The sequence below is a fragment of the Abramis brama genome (genome assembly GCF_963993115.1).
Source record: "Abramis brama genome assembly, chromosome: 8".
NCBI classification, from domain to species: Eukaryota; Metazoa; Chordata; class Actinopteri; order Cypriniformes; family Leuciscidae; genus Abramis; species Abramis brama.
Genome location: NC_139970.1, coordinates 26,145,025 through 26,159,238, shown reverse-complemented (window position 1 = coordinate 26,159,238; position 14,214 = coordinate 26,145,025). Strand labels below are relative to the sequence as shown.

Here is a 14,214-nt window from a genome sequence, read left to right as displayed (position 1 = left end):
TGTGCTTGTACAAGTCAAGCCGATGACACCTACTGTGGCGGGTAAGACAGATTATCACACGTCTCTAGAAAACAGCACACTGAGCTCTCCTCGCAAAGCGTGCCGTAGACACTAAACGGTTTCTGTTAGCGGTGCGTGTTAGCAGAGGCGGGGGAAATTAGCCTAACAAGCGATGGGTTTAAACTCTCTGGGGTGTTAAGCAGTGTTGAGTTTTAATGTGTTTGTTTATTCGCTCGTTCGTCAGTTTTAGGCACAGTTTGTGTCTTTTGGTGAAAATATCCTTTAAATTATAGACCTCGTTTTGCCGCATTCAGTAAGTTTAGGCAGTTTTACTCTGACCAAAATTAGATGCTATTTTAGCAGACAGTAATAACATTTGACTGTTAGATTGGCTGTAAACTAGCTGAAAGGATAGGAGCGTTTTTTCCCTTTTGCAGTTGCCGACTAGAGCACACACACACCCACAGACAATATCAGATACCCAGGGCTCACGTGACTTTGTGTTCCATTCCATTACCCATAGCTGAGCGAAGGATGGCTAGGAGGGATGTAGTGTTCCTGCTGGATGGTTCAGATGGCACAAGGAGCTCTTTCCCTGCAATGCGTGACTTTGTTGAGAGGATGGTGGAGAGACTGAATGTGTCTGAGAAAGGAGACCATGTGTCTGTGGTCCAGTACAGCAGAGATCCAGAGGCCCATTTCTATCTTAACACATACTCAAGAAAGGAGGACGTGCTTGACACGCTCAGGGGTCTGATGCACAAAGGAGGGAGACCCCTCAACACAGGGGCAGCTCTGCAGTACGTGAGGGACAATGTCTTCACTGCCTCCTCTGGAAGCAGACTTGTAGAAGGTGTGCCTCAGTTACTGATTCTGCTGAGTGGTGGAAAGTCATTTGATAATGTTGACACACCAGCCTCATCCCTGAAAGAGCTGGGAGTGCTCATCTTTGCGATAGGGTCGAGGAGCTCAGACAGCAGGGAACTCCAGAAGATCTCCAATGAGCCTAGCTATGCACTCTCAGTGAGTGACTTTGCTGACCTTCCCAATGTCCAGCAGCAGCTTTTCACCAACATTAACACGGTCTTTGTAGAAGGAACGTCTATCACCACCACGACGATAGGTAAGAAAAAAGCCAAACCGGCTTCCTGTAATTCCTCTCCTTTTATTATGGTCGTAGAGAAATGTGCCATATTGTTCCTCTAGTTCTAATGAGTTGCAGAAGGAAATGTATTTCTTCCTGAAGAGTAAAACTTTACGGGAGGTGACGCGATATCGAAAACACAAAAAGCATGATCGAGCACCAAGTGTGTAATGCATTGTGTGTTTTTTTTTTGTTTTTTCTTTTTTCTCTCCTTACAATGTCCCCCACCTGACCCACAAATATGTCTGTTTTTAGCTGAGGGCCATAGACAGAGGAGAGATGTTGTCTTCCTGCTGGATGGATCGGATGCCACTAGGAATGGGTTCCCAGCAATGAAAGAATTTGTGCAAAGAATGGTGGAGAAATTGGAAGTATCTGAGAACAGAGATCAAGTTTCTGTGGTCCAGTACAGCAGAGACCCAGAGGCCCATTTCTATCTAAACACGTTCAAGACAAAGGAACAAGTTCTTGACAGTGTCAGAGGTCTGCGGCACAAAGGAGGCAGACCCCTTTACACGGGGGCAGCGCTCCAGTACGTCATAGACAATGTCTTTACTGCCTCCTCCGGCAGCAGACGGGTGGAGGGTGTGCCGCAGATACTGGTTTTGCTTAGCGGGGGAAGGTCATTTGACAGTGTTGAGGCAGCAGCCTCCTCTCTGAAAGAGCTTGGCATCTTGACTTTTGGAATAGGATCGAGGGGCTCTGATAGCAGAGAATTGCAGAGAATTTCATACGACCCCAATTATGCTCTGTCCGTGTCCGACTTCAGTGAGCTTCCAAATGTCCAAGAGCAGCTGCTGGCCTCTGTCAAGGCTGTTTCAATTCCCATCACTCCAACTTCACAGACTGTTACCGGTACGTGCGTTGCAGTACTTTACAATACACTGTGTCTTGTTTTTCTTCATGATGTCCCTACTTTTTTTTAACCATAGCTCAGAGAGTTAATGAGGTGATGAACCGAAGTGTCATTCTGAAGGCTTATGAACGTTATGCACATTACTTGGTGTTAATGATGCTGTTTTTCCCCCTCCTAGCTGATTACGTCACACCCAGAAAGGACATAGTGTTTCTGCTGGACGGTTCAGATGGCACTAGGAATTCTTTCCCAGCTATGCGTGATTTTGTGCAGAGAGTAGTGGAGCAATACACCATAGAGTCAAACAGAGACCGTGTTTCTGTGGTGCAGTACAGTAGAGAAGCCGAGGTCCATTTCTATCTAAATAGCTACACGACAAAGGAAGAGGTTCTTGACCGTGTCAGAGGTCTGAGACACAAAGGAGGTAGACCCCTCTACACGGGGGCAGCTCTCCAGTACGTCAGAGACAATGTATTTACTGCCTCCTCCGGCAGCAGACGGTTGGAGGGTGTGCCGCAGATACTGATCTTGCTTAGCGGGGGGAGGTCTCTCGACAGTGTTGATGCAGCAGCCTCCTCTCTGAAAGAGCTTGGCGTCTTGACCTTTGGAATTGGATCGAGGGGCTCTGATAGCAGAGAACTGCAGAGAATCTCATACGACCCCAATTATGCTCTGTCCGTGTCCGACTTCAGTGAGCTCCCAAATGTCCAAGAGCAGCTGCTGGCCTCTGTCCAGGCTGTTGCAATGCCCATCACTCCAACTTCACCGACTCTCACTGGTATGTGCATGGCAGAACTTTATGACAGCTAGCTCACAGGCTGTGCTTTGTTGATCTCCCTAAGTAGTAATGAGCAGTGGGACCATTACCCACAGCTTAGGTAGTCGATGCGGTGGTTGAATTAATGTGACATTTTTAAGATGTTTTGAAATTACGTGGTGTTAATGATGCTGATTTCTTTTCCTAGCTGATGACGCCATACCCAGAAAGGACGTAGTGTTTTTGCTGGATGGTTCAGATGGCACTAGAAATACATTCCCAGCAATGCGTGATTTTGTGCAACGAGTAGTGGAGCAATTCAACATAGAGGCAAACAGAGACCGTGTTTCTGTGGTGCAGTACAGTAGAGACGCTGAGGTCAATTTCTATCTGAATACCTACGCAACAAAAGGGGAGATCCTGAACACTGTCAGAGGTCTGAGGCATAGAGGAGGGAGACCCCTCAACACGGGGGCAGCTCTCCAGTACGTGAGGGACAGTGTCTTCACCGCCTCTGCGGGGAGTAGAAAGCAAGAGGGTGTCCCTCAGATTCTTATCCTCCTCAGTGGAGGACGGTCAAGCGATAACATAGATACACCTGCCTCCGCCCTAAAAGAGAGCGGAATCTTGATTTTTGGCATCGGCACCAGAAATTCGAGCAGAGAGGTGCAGAGAATTGCCAACGACCCTACCTATGCACAGCCCATCAATGAATTCTCTGACCTTCCCAGTGTGCAGCAGCAGTTTATCAGCTCCCTCAACAATGTGCTTGTACAAGTCAAGCCGATGACACCTACTGTGGCGGGTAAGACAGATTATCACACGTCTCTAGAAAACAGCACACTGAGCTCTCCTCGCAAAGCGTGCCGTAGACACTAAACGGTTTCTGTTAGCGGTGCGTGTTAGCAGAGGCGGGGGAAATTAGCCTAACAAGCGATGGGTTTAAACTCTCTGGGGTGTTAAGCAGTGTTGAGTTTTAATGTGTTTGTTTATTCGCTCGTTCGTCAGTTTTAGGCACAGTTTGTGTCTTTTGGTGAAAATATCCTTTAAATTATAGACCTCGTTTTGCCGCATTCAGTAAGTTTAGGCAGTTTTACTCTGACCAAAATTAGATGCTATTTTAGCAGACAGTAATAACATTTGACTGTTAGATTGGCTGTAAACTAGCTGAAAGGATAGGAGCGTTTTTTCCCTTTTGCAGTTGCCGACTAGAGCACACACACACCCACAGACAATATCAGATACCCAGGGCTCACGTGACTTTGTGTTCCATTCCATTACCCATAGCTGAGCGAAGGATGGCTAGGAGGGATGTAGTGTTCCTGCTGGATGGTTCAGATGGCACAAGGAGCTCTTTCCCTGCAATGCGTGACTTTGTTGAGAGGATGGTGGAGAGACTGAATGTGTCTGAGAAAGGAGACCATGTGTCTGTGGTCCAGTACAGCAGAGATCCAGAGGCCCATTTCTATCTTAACACATACTCAAGAAAGGAGGACGTGCTTGACACGCTCAGGGGTCTGATGCACAAAGGAGGGAGACCCCTCAACACAGGGGCAGCTCTGCAGTACGTGAGGGACAATGTCTTCACTGCCTCCTCTGGAAGCAGACTTGTAGAAGGTGTGCCTCAGTTACTGATTCTGCTGAGTGGTGGAAAGTCATTTGATAATGTTGACACACCAGCCTCATCCCTGAAAGAGCTGGGAGTGCTCATCTTTGCGATAGGGTCGAGGAGCTCAGACAGCAGGGAACTCCAGAAGATCTCCAATGAGCCTAGCTATGCACTCTCAGTGAGTGACTTTGCTGACCTTCCCAGTGTCCAGCAGCAGCTTTTCACCAACATTAACACGGTCTTTGTAGAGGGAACGTCTATCACCACCACGACGATAGGTAAGAAAAAAGCCAAACCGGCTTCCTGTAATTCCTCTCCTTTTATTATGGTCGTAGAGAAATGTGCCATATTGTTCCTCTAGTTCTAATGAGTTGCAGAAGGAAATGTATTTCTTCCTGAAGAGTAAAACTTTACGGGAGGTGACGCGATATCGAAAACACAAAAAGCATGATCGAGCACCAAGTGTATAATGCATTGTGTGTGTTTTTTTCTTTTTTCTCTCCTTACAATGTCCCCCACCTGACCCACGAATATGTCTGTTTTTAGCTGAGGGCCGTAGACAGAGGAGAGATGTTGTCTTCCTGCTGGATGGATCGGATGCCACTAGGAATGGGTTCCCAGCAATGAAAGAATTTGTGCAAAGAATGGTGGAGAAATTGGAAGTATCTGAGAACAGAGATCAAGTTTCTGTGGTCCAGTACAGCAGAGACCCAGAGGCCCATTTCTATCTAAACACGTTCAAGACAAAGGAACAAGTTCTTGACAGTGTCAGAGGTCTGCGGCACAAAGGAGGCAGACCCCTTTACACGGGGGCAGCGCTCCAGTACGTCATAGACAATGTCTTTACTGCCTCCTCCGGCAGCAGACGGGTGGAGGGTGTGCCGCAGATACTGGTTTTGCTTAGCGGGGGAAGGTCATTTGACAGTGTTGAGGCAGCAGCCTCCTCTCTGAAAGAGCTTGGCATCTTGACTTTTGGAATAGGATCGAGGGGCTCTGATAGCAGAGAATTGCAGAGAATTTCATACGACCCCAATTATGCTCTGTCCGTGTCCGACTTCAGTGAGCTTCCAAATGTCCAAGAGCAGCTGCTGGCCTCTGTCAAGGCTGTTTCAATTCCCATCACTCCAACTTCACAGACTGTTACCGGTACGTGCGTTGCAGTACTTTACAATACACTGTGTCTTGTTTTTCTTCATGATGTCCCTACTTTTTTTAACCATAGCTCAGAGAGTTAATGAGGTGATGAACCGAAGTGTCATTCTGAAGGCTTATGAACGTTATGCACATTACTTGGTGTTAATGATGCTGTTTTTCCCCCTCCTAGCTGATTACGTCACACCCAGAAAGGACATAGTGTTTCTGCTGGACGGTTCAGATGGCACTAGGAATTCTTTCCCAGCTATGCGTGATTTTGTGCAGAGAGTAGTGGAGCAATACACCATAGAGTCAAACAGAGACCGTGTTTCTGTGGTGCAGTACAGTAGAGAAGCCGAGGTCCATTTCTATCTAAATAGCTACACGACAAAGGAAGAGGTTCTTGACCGTGTCAGAGGTCTGAGACACAAAGGAGGTAGACCCCTCTACACGGGGGCAGCTCTCCAGTACGTCAGAGACAATGTATTTACTGCCTCCTCCGGCAGCAGACGGTTGGAGGGTGTGCCGCAGATACTGATCTTGCTTAGCGGGGGGAGGTCTCTCGACAGTGTTGATGCAGCAGCCTCCTCTCTGAAAGAGCTTGGCGTCTTGACCTTTGGAATTGGATCGAGGGGCTCTGATAGCAGAGAACTGCAGAGAATCTCATACGACCCCAATTATGCTCTGTCCGTGTCCGACTTCAGTGAGCTCCCAAATGTCCAAGAGCAGCTGCTGGCCTCTGTCCAGGCTGTTGCAATGCCCATCACTCCAACTTCACCGACTCTCACTGGTATGTGCATGGCAGAACTTTATGACAGCTAGCTCACAGGCTGTGCTTTGTTGATCTCCCTAAGTAGTAATGAGCAGTGGGACCATTACCCACAGCTTAGGTAGTCGATGCGGTGGTTGAATTAATGTGACATTTTTAAGATGTTTTGAAATTACGTGGTGTTAATGATGCTGATTTCTTTTCCTAGCTGATGACGCCATACCCAGAAAGGACGTAGTGTTTTTGCTGGATGGTTCAGATGGCACTAGAAATACATTCCCAGCAATGCGTGATTTTGTGCAACGAGTAGTGGAGCAATTCAACATAGAGGCAAACAGAGACCGTGTTTCTGTGGTGCAGTACAGTAGAGACGCTGAGGTCAATTTCTATCTGAATACCTACACAACAAAAGGGGAGATCCTGAACACTGTCAGAGGTCTGAGGCATAGAGGAGGGAGACCCCTCAACACGGGGGCAGCTCTCCAGTACGTGAGGGACAGTGTCTTCACCGCCTCTGCGGGGAGTAGAAAGCAAGAGGGTGTCCCTCAGATTCTTATCCTCCTCAGTGGAGGACGGTCAAGCGATAACATAGATACACCTGCCTCCGCCCTAAAAGAGAGCGGAATCTTGATTTTTGGCATCGGCACCAGAAATTCGAGCAGAGAGGTGCAGAGAATTGCCAACGACCCTACCTATGCACAGCCCATCAATGAATTCTCTGACCTTCCCAGTGTCCAGCAGCAGTTTATCAGCTCCCTCAACAATGTGCTTGTACAAGTCAAGCCGATGACACCTACTGTGGCGGGTAAGACAGATTATCACACGTCTCTAGAAAACAGCACACTGAGCTCTCCTCGCAAAGCGTGCCGTAGACACTAAACGGTTTCTGTTAGCGGTGCGTGTTAGCAGAGGCGGGGGAAATTAGCCTAACAAGCGATGGGTTTAAACTCTCTGGGGTGTTAAGCAGTGTTGAGTTTTAATGTGTTTGTTTATTCGCTCGTTCGTCAGTTTTAGGCACAGTTTGTGTCTTTTGGTGAAAATATCCTTTAAATTATAGACCTCGTTTTGCCGCATTCAGTAAGTTTAGGCAGTTTTACTCTGACCAAAATTAGATGCTATTTTAGCAGACAGTAATAACATTTGACTGTTAGATTGGCTGTAAACTAGCTGAAAGGATAGGAGCGTTTTTTCCCTTTTGCAGTTGCCGACTAGAGCACACACACACCCACAGACAATATCAGATACCCAGGGCTCACGTGACTTTGTGTTCCATTCCATTACCCATAGCTGAGCGAAGGATGGCTAGGAGGGATGTAGTGTTCCTGCTGGATGGTTCAGATGGCACAAGGAGCTCTTTCCCTGCAATGCGTGACTTTGTTGAGAGGATGGTGGAGAGACTGAATGTGTCTGAGAAAGGAGACCATGTGTCTGTGGTCCAGTACAGCAGAGATCCAGAGGCCCATTTCTATCTTAACACATACTCAAGAAAGGAGGACGTGCTTGACACGCTCAGGGGTCTGATGCACAAAGGAGGGAGACCCCTCAACACAGGGGCAGCTCTGCAGTACGTGAGGGACAATGTCTTCACTGCCTCCTCTGGAAGCAGACTTGTAGAAGGTGTGCCTCAGTTACTGATTCTGCTGAGTGGTGGAAAGTCATTTGATAATGTTGACACACCAGCCTCATCCCTGAAAGAGCTGGGAGTGCTCATCTTTGCGATAGGGTCGAGGAGCTCAGACAGCAGGGAACTCCAGAAGATCTCCAATGAGCCTAGCTATGCACTCTCAGTGAGTGACTTTGCTGACCTTCCCAATGTCCAGCAGCAGCTTTTCACCAACATTAACACGGTCTTTGTAGAAGGAACGTCTATCACCACCACGACGATAGGTAAGAAAAAAGCCAAACCGGCTTCCTGTAATTCCTCTCCTTTTATTATGGTCGTAGAGAAATGTGCCATATTGTTCCTCTAGTTCTAATGAGTTGCAGAAGGAAATGTATTTCTTCCTGAAGAGTAAAACTTTACGGGAGGTGACGCGATATCGAAAACACAAAAAGCATGATCGAGCACCAAGTGTGTAATGCATTGTGTGTTTTTTTTTCTTTTTTCTTTTTTCTCTTCTTACAATGTCCCCCACCTGACCCACGAATATGTCTGTTTTTAGCTGAGGGCCATAGACAGAGGAGAGATGTTGTCTTCCTGCTGGATGGATCGGATGCCACTAGGAATGGGTTCCCAGCAATGAAAGAATTTGTGCAAAGAATGGTGGAGAAATTGGAAGTATCTGAGAACAGAGATCAAGTTTCTGTGGTCCAGTACAGCAGAGACCCAGAGGCCCATTTCTATCTAAACACGTTCAAGACAAAGGAACAAGTTCTTGACAGTGTCAGAGGTCTGCGGCACAAAGGAGGCAGACCCCTTTACACGGGGGCAGCGCTCCAGTACGTCATAGACAATGTCTTTACTGCCTCCTCCGGCAGCAGACGGGTGGAGGGTGTGCCGCAGATACTGGTTTTGCTTAGCGGGGGAAGGTCATTTGACAGTGTTGAGGCAGCAGCCTCCTCTCTGAAAGAGCTTGGCATCTTGACTTTTGGAATAGGATCGAGGGGCTCTGATAGCAGAGAATTGCAGAGAATTTCATACGACCCCAATTATGCTCTGTCCGTGTCCGACTTCAGTGAGCTTCCAAATGTCCAAGAGCAGCTGCTGGCCTCTGTCAAGGCTGTTTCAATTCCCATCACTCCAACTTCACAGACTGTTACCGGTACGTGCGTTGCAGTACTTTACAATACACTGTGTCTTGTTTTTCTTCATGATGTCCCTACTTTTTTTAACCATAGCTCAGAGAGTTAATGAGGTGATGAACCGAAGTGTCATTCTGAAGGCTTATGAACGTTATGCACATTACTTGGTGTTAATGATGCTGTTTTTCCCCCTCCTAGCTGATTACGTCACACCCAGAAAGGACATAGTGTTTCTGCTGGACGGTTCAGATGGCACTAGGAATTCTTTCCCAGCTATGCGTGATTTTGTGCAGAGAGTAGTGGAGCAATACACCATAGAGTCAAACAGAGACCGTGTTTCTGTGGTGCAGTACAGTAGAGAAGCCGAGGTCCATTTCTATCTAAATAGCTACACGACAAAGGAAGAGGTTCTTGACCGTGTCAGAGGTCTGAGACACAAAGGAGGTAGACCCCTCTACACGGGGGCAGCTCTCCAGTACGTCAGAGACAATGTATTTACTGCCTCCTCCGGCAGCAGACGGTTGGAGGGTGTGCCGCAGATACTGATCTTGCTTAGCGGGGGGAGGTCTCTCGACAGTGTTGATGCAGCAGCCTCCTCTCTGAAAGAGCTTGGCGTCTTGACCTTTGGAATTGGATCGAGGGGCTCTGATAGCAGAGAACTGCAGAGAATCTCATACGACCCCAATTATGCTCTGTCCGTGTCCGACTTCAGTGAGCTCCCAAATGTCCAAGAGCAGCTGCTGGCCTCTGTCCAGGCTGTTGCAATGCCCATCACTCCAACTTCACCGACTCTCACTGGTATGTGCATGGCAGAACTTTATGACAGCTAGCTCACAGGCTGTGCTTTGTTGATCTCCCTAAGTAGTAATGAGCAGTGGGACCATTACCCACAGCTTAGGTAGTCGATGCGGTGGTTGAATTAATGTGACATTTTTAAGATGTTTTGAAATTACGTGGTGTTAATGATGCTGATTTCTTTTCCTAGCTGATGACGCCATACCCAGAAAGGACGTAGTGTTTTTGCTGGATGGTTCAGATGGCACTAGAAATACATTCCCAGCAATGCGTGATTTTGTGCAACGAGTAGTGGAGCAATTCAACATAGAGGCAAACAGAGACCGTGTTTCTGTGGTGCAGTACAGTAGAGACGCTGAGGTCAATTTCTATCTGAATACCTACGCAACAAAAGGGGAGATCCTGAACACTGTCAGAGGTCTGAGGCATAGAGGAGGGAGACCCCTCAACACGGGGGCAGCTCTCCAGTACGTGAGGGACAGTGTCTTCACCGCCTCTGCGGGGAGTAGAAAGCAAGAGGGTGTCCCTCAGATTCTTATCCTCCTCAGTGGAGGACGGTCAAGCGATAACATAGATACACCTGCCTCCGCCCTAAAAGAGAGCGGAATCTTGATTTTTGGCATCGGCACCAGAAATTCGAGCAGAGAGGTGCAGAGAATTGCCAACGACCCTACCTATGCACAGCCCATCAATGAATTCTCTGACCTTCCCAGTGTCCAGCAGCAGTTTATCAGCTCCCTCAACAATGTGCTTGTACAAGTCAAGCCGATGACACCTACTGTGGCGGGTAAGACAGATTATCACACGTCTCTAGAAAACAGCACACTGAGCTCTCCTCGCAAAGCGTGCCGTAGACACTAAACGGTTTCTGTTAGCGGTGCGTGTTAGCAGAGGCGGGGGAAATTAGCCTAACAAGCGATGGGTTTAAACTCTCTGGGGTGTTAAGCAGTGTTGAGTTTTAATGTGTTTGTTTATTCGCTCGTTCGTCAGTTTTAGGCACAGTTTGTGTCTTTTGGTGAAAATATCCTTTAAATTATAGACCTCGTTTTGCCGCATTCAGTAAGTTTAGGCAGTTTTACTCTGACCAAAATTAGATGCTATTTTAGCAGACAGTAATAACATTTGACTGTTAGATTGGCTGTAAACTAGCTGAAAGGATAGGAGCGTTTTTTCCCTTTTGCAGTTGCCGACTAGAGCACACACACACCCACAGACAATATCAGATACCCAGGGCTCACGTGACTTTGTGTTCCATTCCATTACCCATAGCTGAGCGAAGGATGGCTAGGAGGGATGTAGTGTTTCTGCTGGATGGTTCAGATGGCACAAGGAGCTCTTTCCCTGCAATGCGTGACTTTGTTGAGAGGATGGTGGAGAGACTGAATGTGTCTGAGAAAGGAGACCATGTGTCTGTGGTCCAGTACAGCAGAGATCCAGAGGCCCATTTCTATCTTAACACATACTCAAGAAAGGAGGACGTGCTTGACACGCTCAGGGGTCTGATGCACAAAGGAGGGAGACCCCTCAACACAGGGGCAGCTCTGCAGTACGTGAGGGACAATGTCTTCACTGCCTCCTCTGGAAGCAGACTTGTAGAAGGTGTGCCTCAGTTACTGATTCTGCTGAGTGGTGGAAAGTCATTTGATAATGTTGACACACCAGCCTCATCCCTGAAAGAGCTGGGAGTGCTCATCTTTGCGATAGGGTCGAGGAGCTCAGACAGCAGGGAACTCCAGAAGATCTCCAATGAGCCTAGCTATGCACTCTCAGTGAGTGACTTTGCTGACCTTCCCAGTGTCCAGCAGCAGCTTTTCACCAACATTAACACGGTCTTTGTAGAGGGAACGTCTATCACCACCACAACGATAGGTAAGAAAAAAGCCAAACCGGCTTCCTGTAATTCCTCTCCTTTTATTATGGTCGTAGAGAAATGTGCCATATTGTTCCTCTAGTTCTAATGAGTTGCAGAAGGAAATGTATTTCTTCCTGAAGAGTAAAACTTTACGGGAGGTGACGCGATATCGAAAACACAAAAAGCATGATCGAGCACCAAGTGTGTAATGCATTGTGTGTGTTTTTTTCTTTTTTCTCTCCTTACAATGTCCCCCACCTGACCCACGAATATGTCTGTTTTTAGCTGAGGGCCGTAGACAGAGGAGAGATGTTGTCTTCCTGCTGGATGGATCGGATGCCACTAGGAATGGGTTCCCAGCAATGAAAGAATTTGTGCAAAGAATGGTGGAGAAATTGGAAGTATCTGAGAACAGAGATCAAGTTTCTGTGGTCCAGTACAGCAGAGACCCAGAGGCCCATTTCTATCTAAACACGTTCAAGACAAAGGAACAAGTTCTTGACAGTGTCAGAGGTCTGCGGCACAAAGGAGGCAGACCCCTTTACACGGGGGCAGCGCTCCAGTACGTCATAGACAATGTCTTTACTGCCTCCTCCGGCAGCAGACGGGTGGAGGGTGTGCCGCAGATACTGGTTTTGCTTAGCGGGGGAAGGTCATTTGACAGTGTTGAGGCAGCAGCCTCCTCTCTGAAAGAGCTTGGCATCTTGACTTTTGGAATAGGATCGAGGGGCTCTGATAGCAGAGAATTGCAGAGAATTTCATACGACCCCAATTATGCTCTGTCCGTGTCCGACTTCAGTGAGCTTCCAAATGTCCAAGAGCAGCTGCTGGCCTCTGTCAAGGCTGTTTCAATTCCCATCACTCCAACTTCACAGACTGTTACCGGTACGTGCGTTGCAGTACTTTACAATACACTGTGTCTTGTTTTTCTTCATGATGTCCCTACTTTTTTTAACCATAGCTCAGAGAGTTAATGAGGTGATGAACCGAAGTGTCATTCTGAAGGCTTATGAACGTTATGCACATTACTTGGTGTTAATGATGCTGTTTTTCCCCCTCCTAGCTGATTACGTCACACCCAGAAAGGACATAGTGTTTCTGCTGGACGGTTCAGATGGCACTAGGAATTCTTTCCCAGCTATGCGTGATTTTGTGCAGAGAGTAGTGGAGCAATACACCATAGAGTCAAACAGAGACCGTGTTTCTGTGGTGCAGTACAGTAGAGAAGCCGAGGTCCATTTCTATCTAAATAGCTACACGACAAAGGAAGAGGTTCTTGACCGTGTCAGAGGTCTGAGACACAAAGGAGGTAGACCCCTCTACACGGGGGCAGCTCTCCAGTACGTCAGAGACAATGTATTTACTGCCTCCTCCGGCAGCAGACGGTTGGAGGGTGTGCCGCAGATACTGATCTTGCTTAGCGGGGGGAGGTCTCTCGACAGTGTTGATGCAGCAGCCTCCTCTCTGAAAGAGCTTGGCGTCTTGACCTTTGGAATTGGATCGAGGGGCTCTGATAGCAGAGAACTGCAGAGAATCTCATACGACCCCAATTATGCTCTGTCCGTGTCCGACTTCAGTGAGCTCCCAAATGTCCAAGAGCAGCTGCTGGCCTCTGTCCAGGCTGTTGCAATGCCCATCACTCCAACTTCACCGACTCTCACTGGTATGTGCATGGCAGAACTTTATGACAGCTAGCTCACAGGCTGTGCTTTGTTGATCTCCCTAAGTAGTAATGAGCAGTGGGACCATTACCCACAGCTTAGGTAGTCGATGCGGTGGTTGAATTAATGTGACATTTTTAAGATGTTTTGAAATTACGTGGTGTTAATGATGCTGATTTCTTTTCCTAGCTGATGACGCCATACCCAGAAAGGACGTAGTGTTTTTGCTGGATGGTTCAGATGGCACTAGAAATACATTCCCAGCAATGCGTGATTTTGTGCAACGAGTAGTGGAGCAATTCAACATAGAGGCAAACAGAGACCGTGTTTCTGTGGTGCAGTACAGTAGAGACGCTGAGGTCAATTTCTATCTGAATACCTACGCAACAAAAGGGGAGATCCTGAACACTGTCAGAGGTCTGAGGCATAGAGGAGGGAGACCCCTCAACACGGGGGCAGCTCTCCAGTACGTGATGGACAGTGTCTTCACCGCCTCTGCGGGGAGTAGAAAGCAAGAGGGTGTCCCTCAGATTCTTATCCTCCTCAGTGGAGGACGGTCAAGCGATAACATAGATACACCTGCCTCCGCCCTAAAAGAGAGCGGAATCTTGATTTTTGGCATCGGCACCAGAAATTCGAGCAGAGAGGTGCAGAGAATTGCCAACGACCCTACCTATGCACAGCCCATCAATGAATTCTCTGACCTTCCCAGTGTCCAGCAGCAGTTTATCAGCTCCCTCAACAATGTGCTTGTACAAGTCAAGCCGATGACACCTACTGTGGCGGGTAAGACAGATTATCACACGTCTCTAGAAAACAGCACACTGAGCTCTCCTCGCAAAGCGTGCCGCAGACACTAAACGGTTTCTGTTAGCGGTGCGTGTTAGCAGAGGCG

General features: G+C 47.8%; 3 protein-coding genes across 4 annotated transcripts in view; all 3 read left to right on the top strand.

The window, feature by feature from the left end:
- LOC311087897 (collagen alpha-3(VI) chain-like) overlaps window positions 1-14,214 on the top strand; it is a 104,270-nt gene that overhangs the window by 23,669 nt on the left and 66,387 nt on the right. The window lies entirely within an intron of this gene.
- LOC311088656 (collagen alpha-3(VI) chain-like) lies at window positions 535-11,758 on the top strand (the record flags this gene model as incomplete). The annotated part of the gene is made up of 13 exons (XM_084122901.1): window positions 535-1,123; window positions 1,400-1,999; window positions 2,179-2,778; window positions 2,966-3,562; window positions 3,925-4,644; window positions 4,853-5,512; window positions 5,691-6,290; window positions 6,463-7,137; window positions 7,437-8,156; window positions 8,432-9,031; window positions 9,210-9,809; window positions 9,982-10,656; window positions 11,076-11,758. 13 exons carry the CDS (start codon window positions 535-537, stop codon window positions 11,756-11,758), a joined length of 8,319 nt encoding a protein of 2,772 aa, XP_083979027.1.
- LOC311087902 (collagen alpha-3(VI) chain-like) lies at window positions 11,782-13,740 on the top strand. The gene is made up of 2 exons (XM_084121407.1): window positions 11,782-12,543; window positions 12,722-13,740. The coding sequence occupies exons 1-2, from the start codon at window positions 12,021-12,023 to the stop codon at window positions 13,351-13,353; spliced, it is 1,155 nt and encodes a 384-aa protein (XP_083977533.1). The 5' UTR covers window positions 11,782-12,020; the 3' UTR covers window positions 13,354-13,740.

Coding starts and splice junctions, on each gene's coding strand:
- LOC311087902 (XM_084121407.1), top strand. CDS start 12,021: ATGAAAGAATTTGTGCAAAGAATGGTGGAGAAATTGGAAGTATCTGAG. Junction 12,544..12,721: donor AACTTCACAGACTGTTACCG/GTACGTGCGTTG, acceptor TCCCCCTCCTAG/CTGATTACGTCACACCCAGA.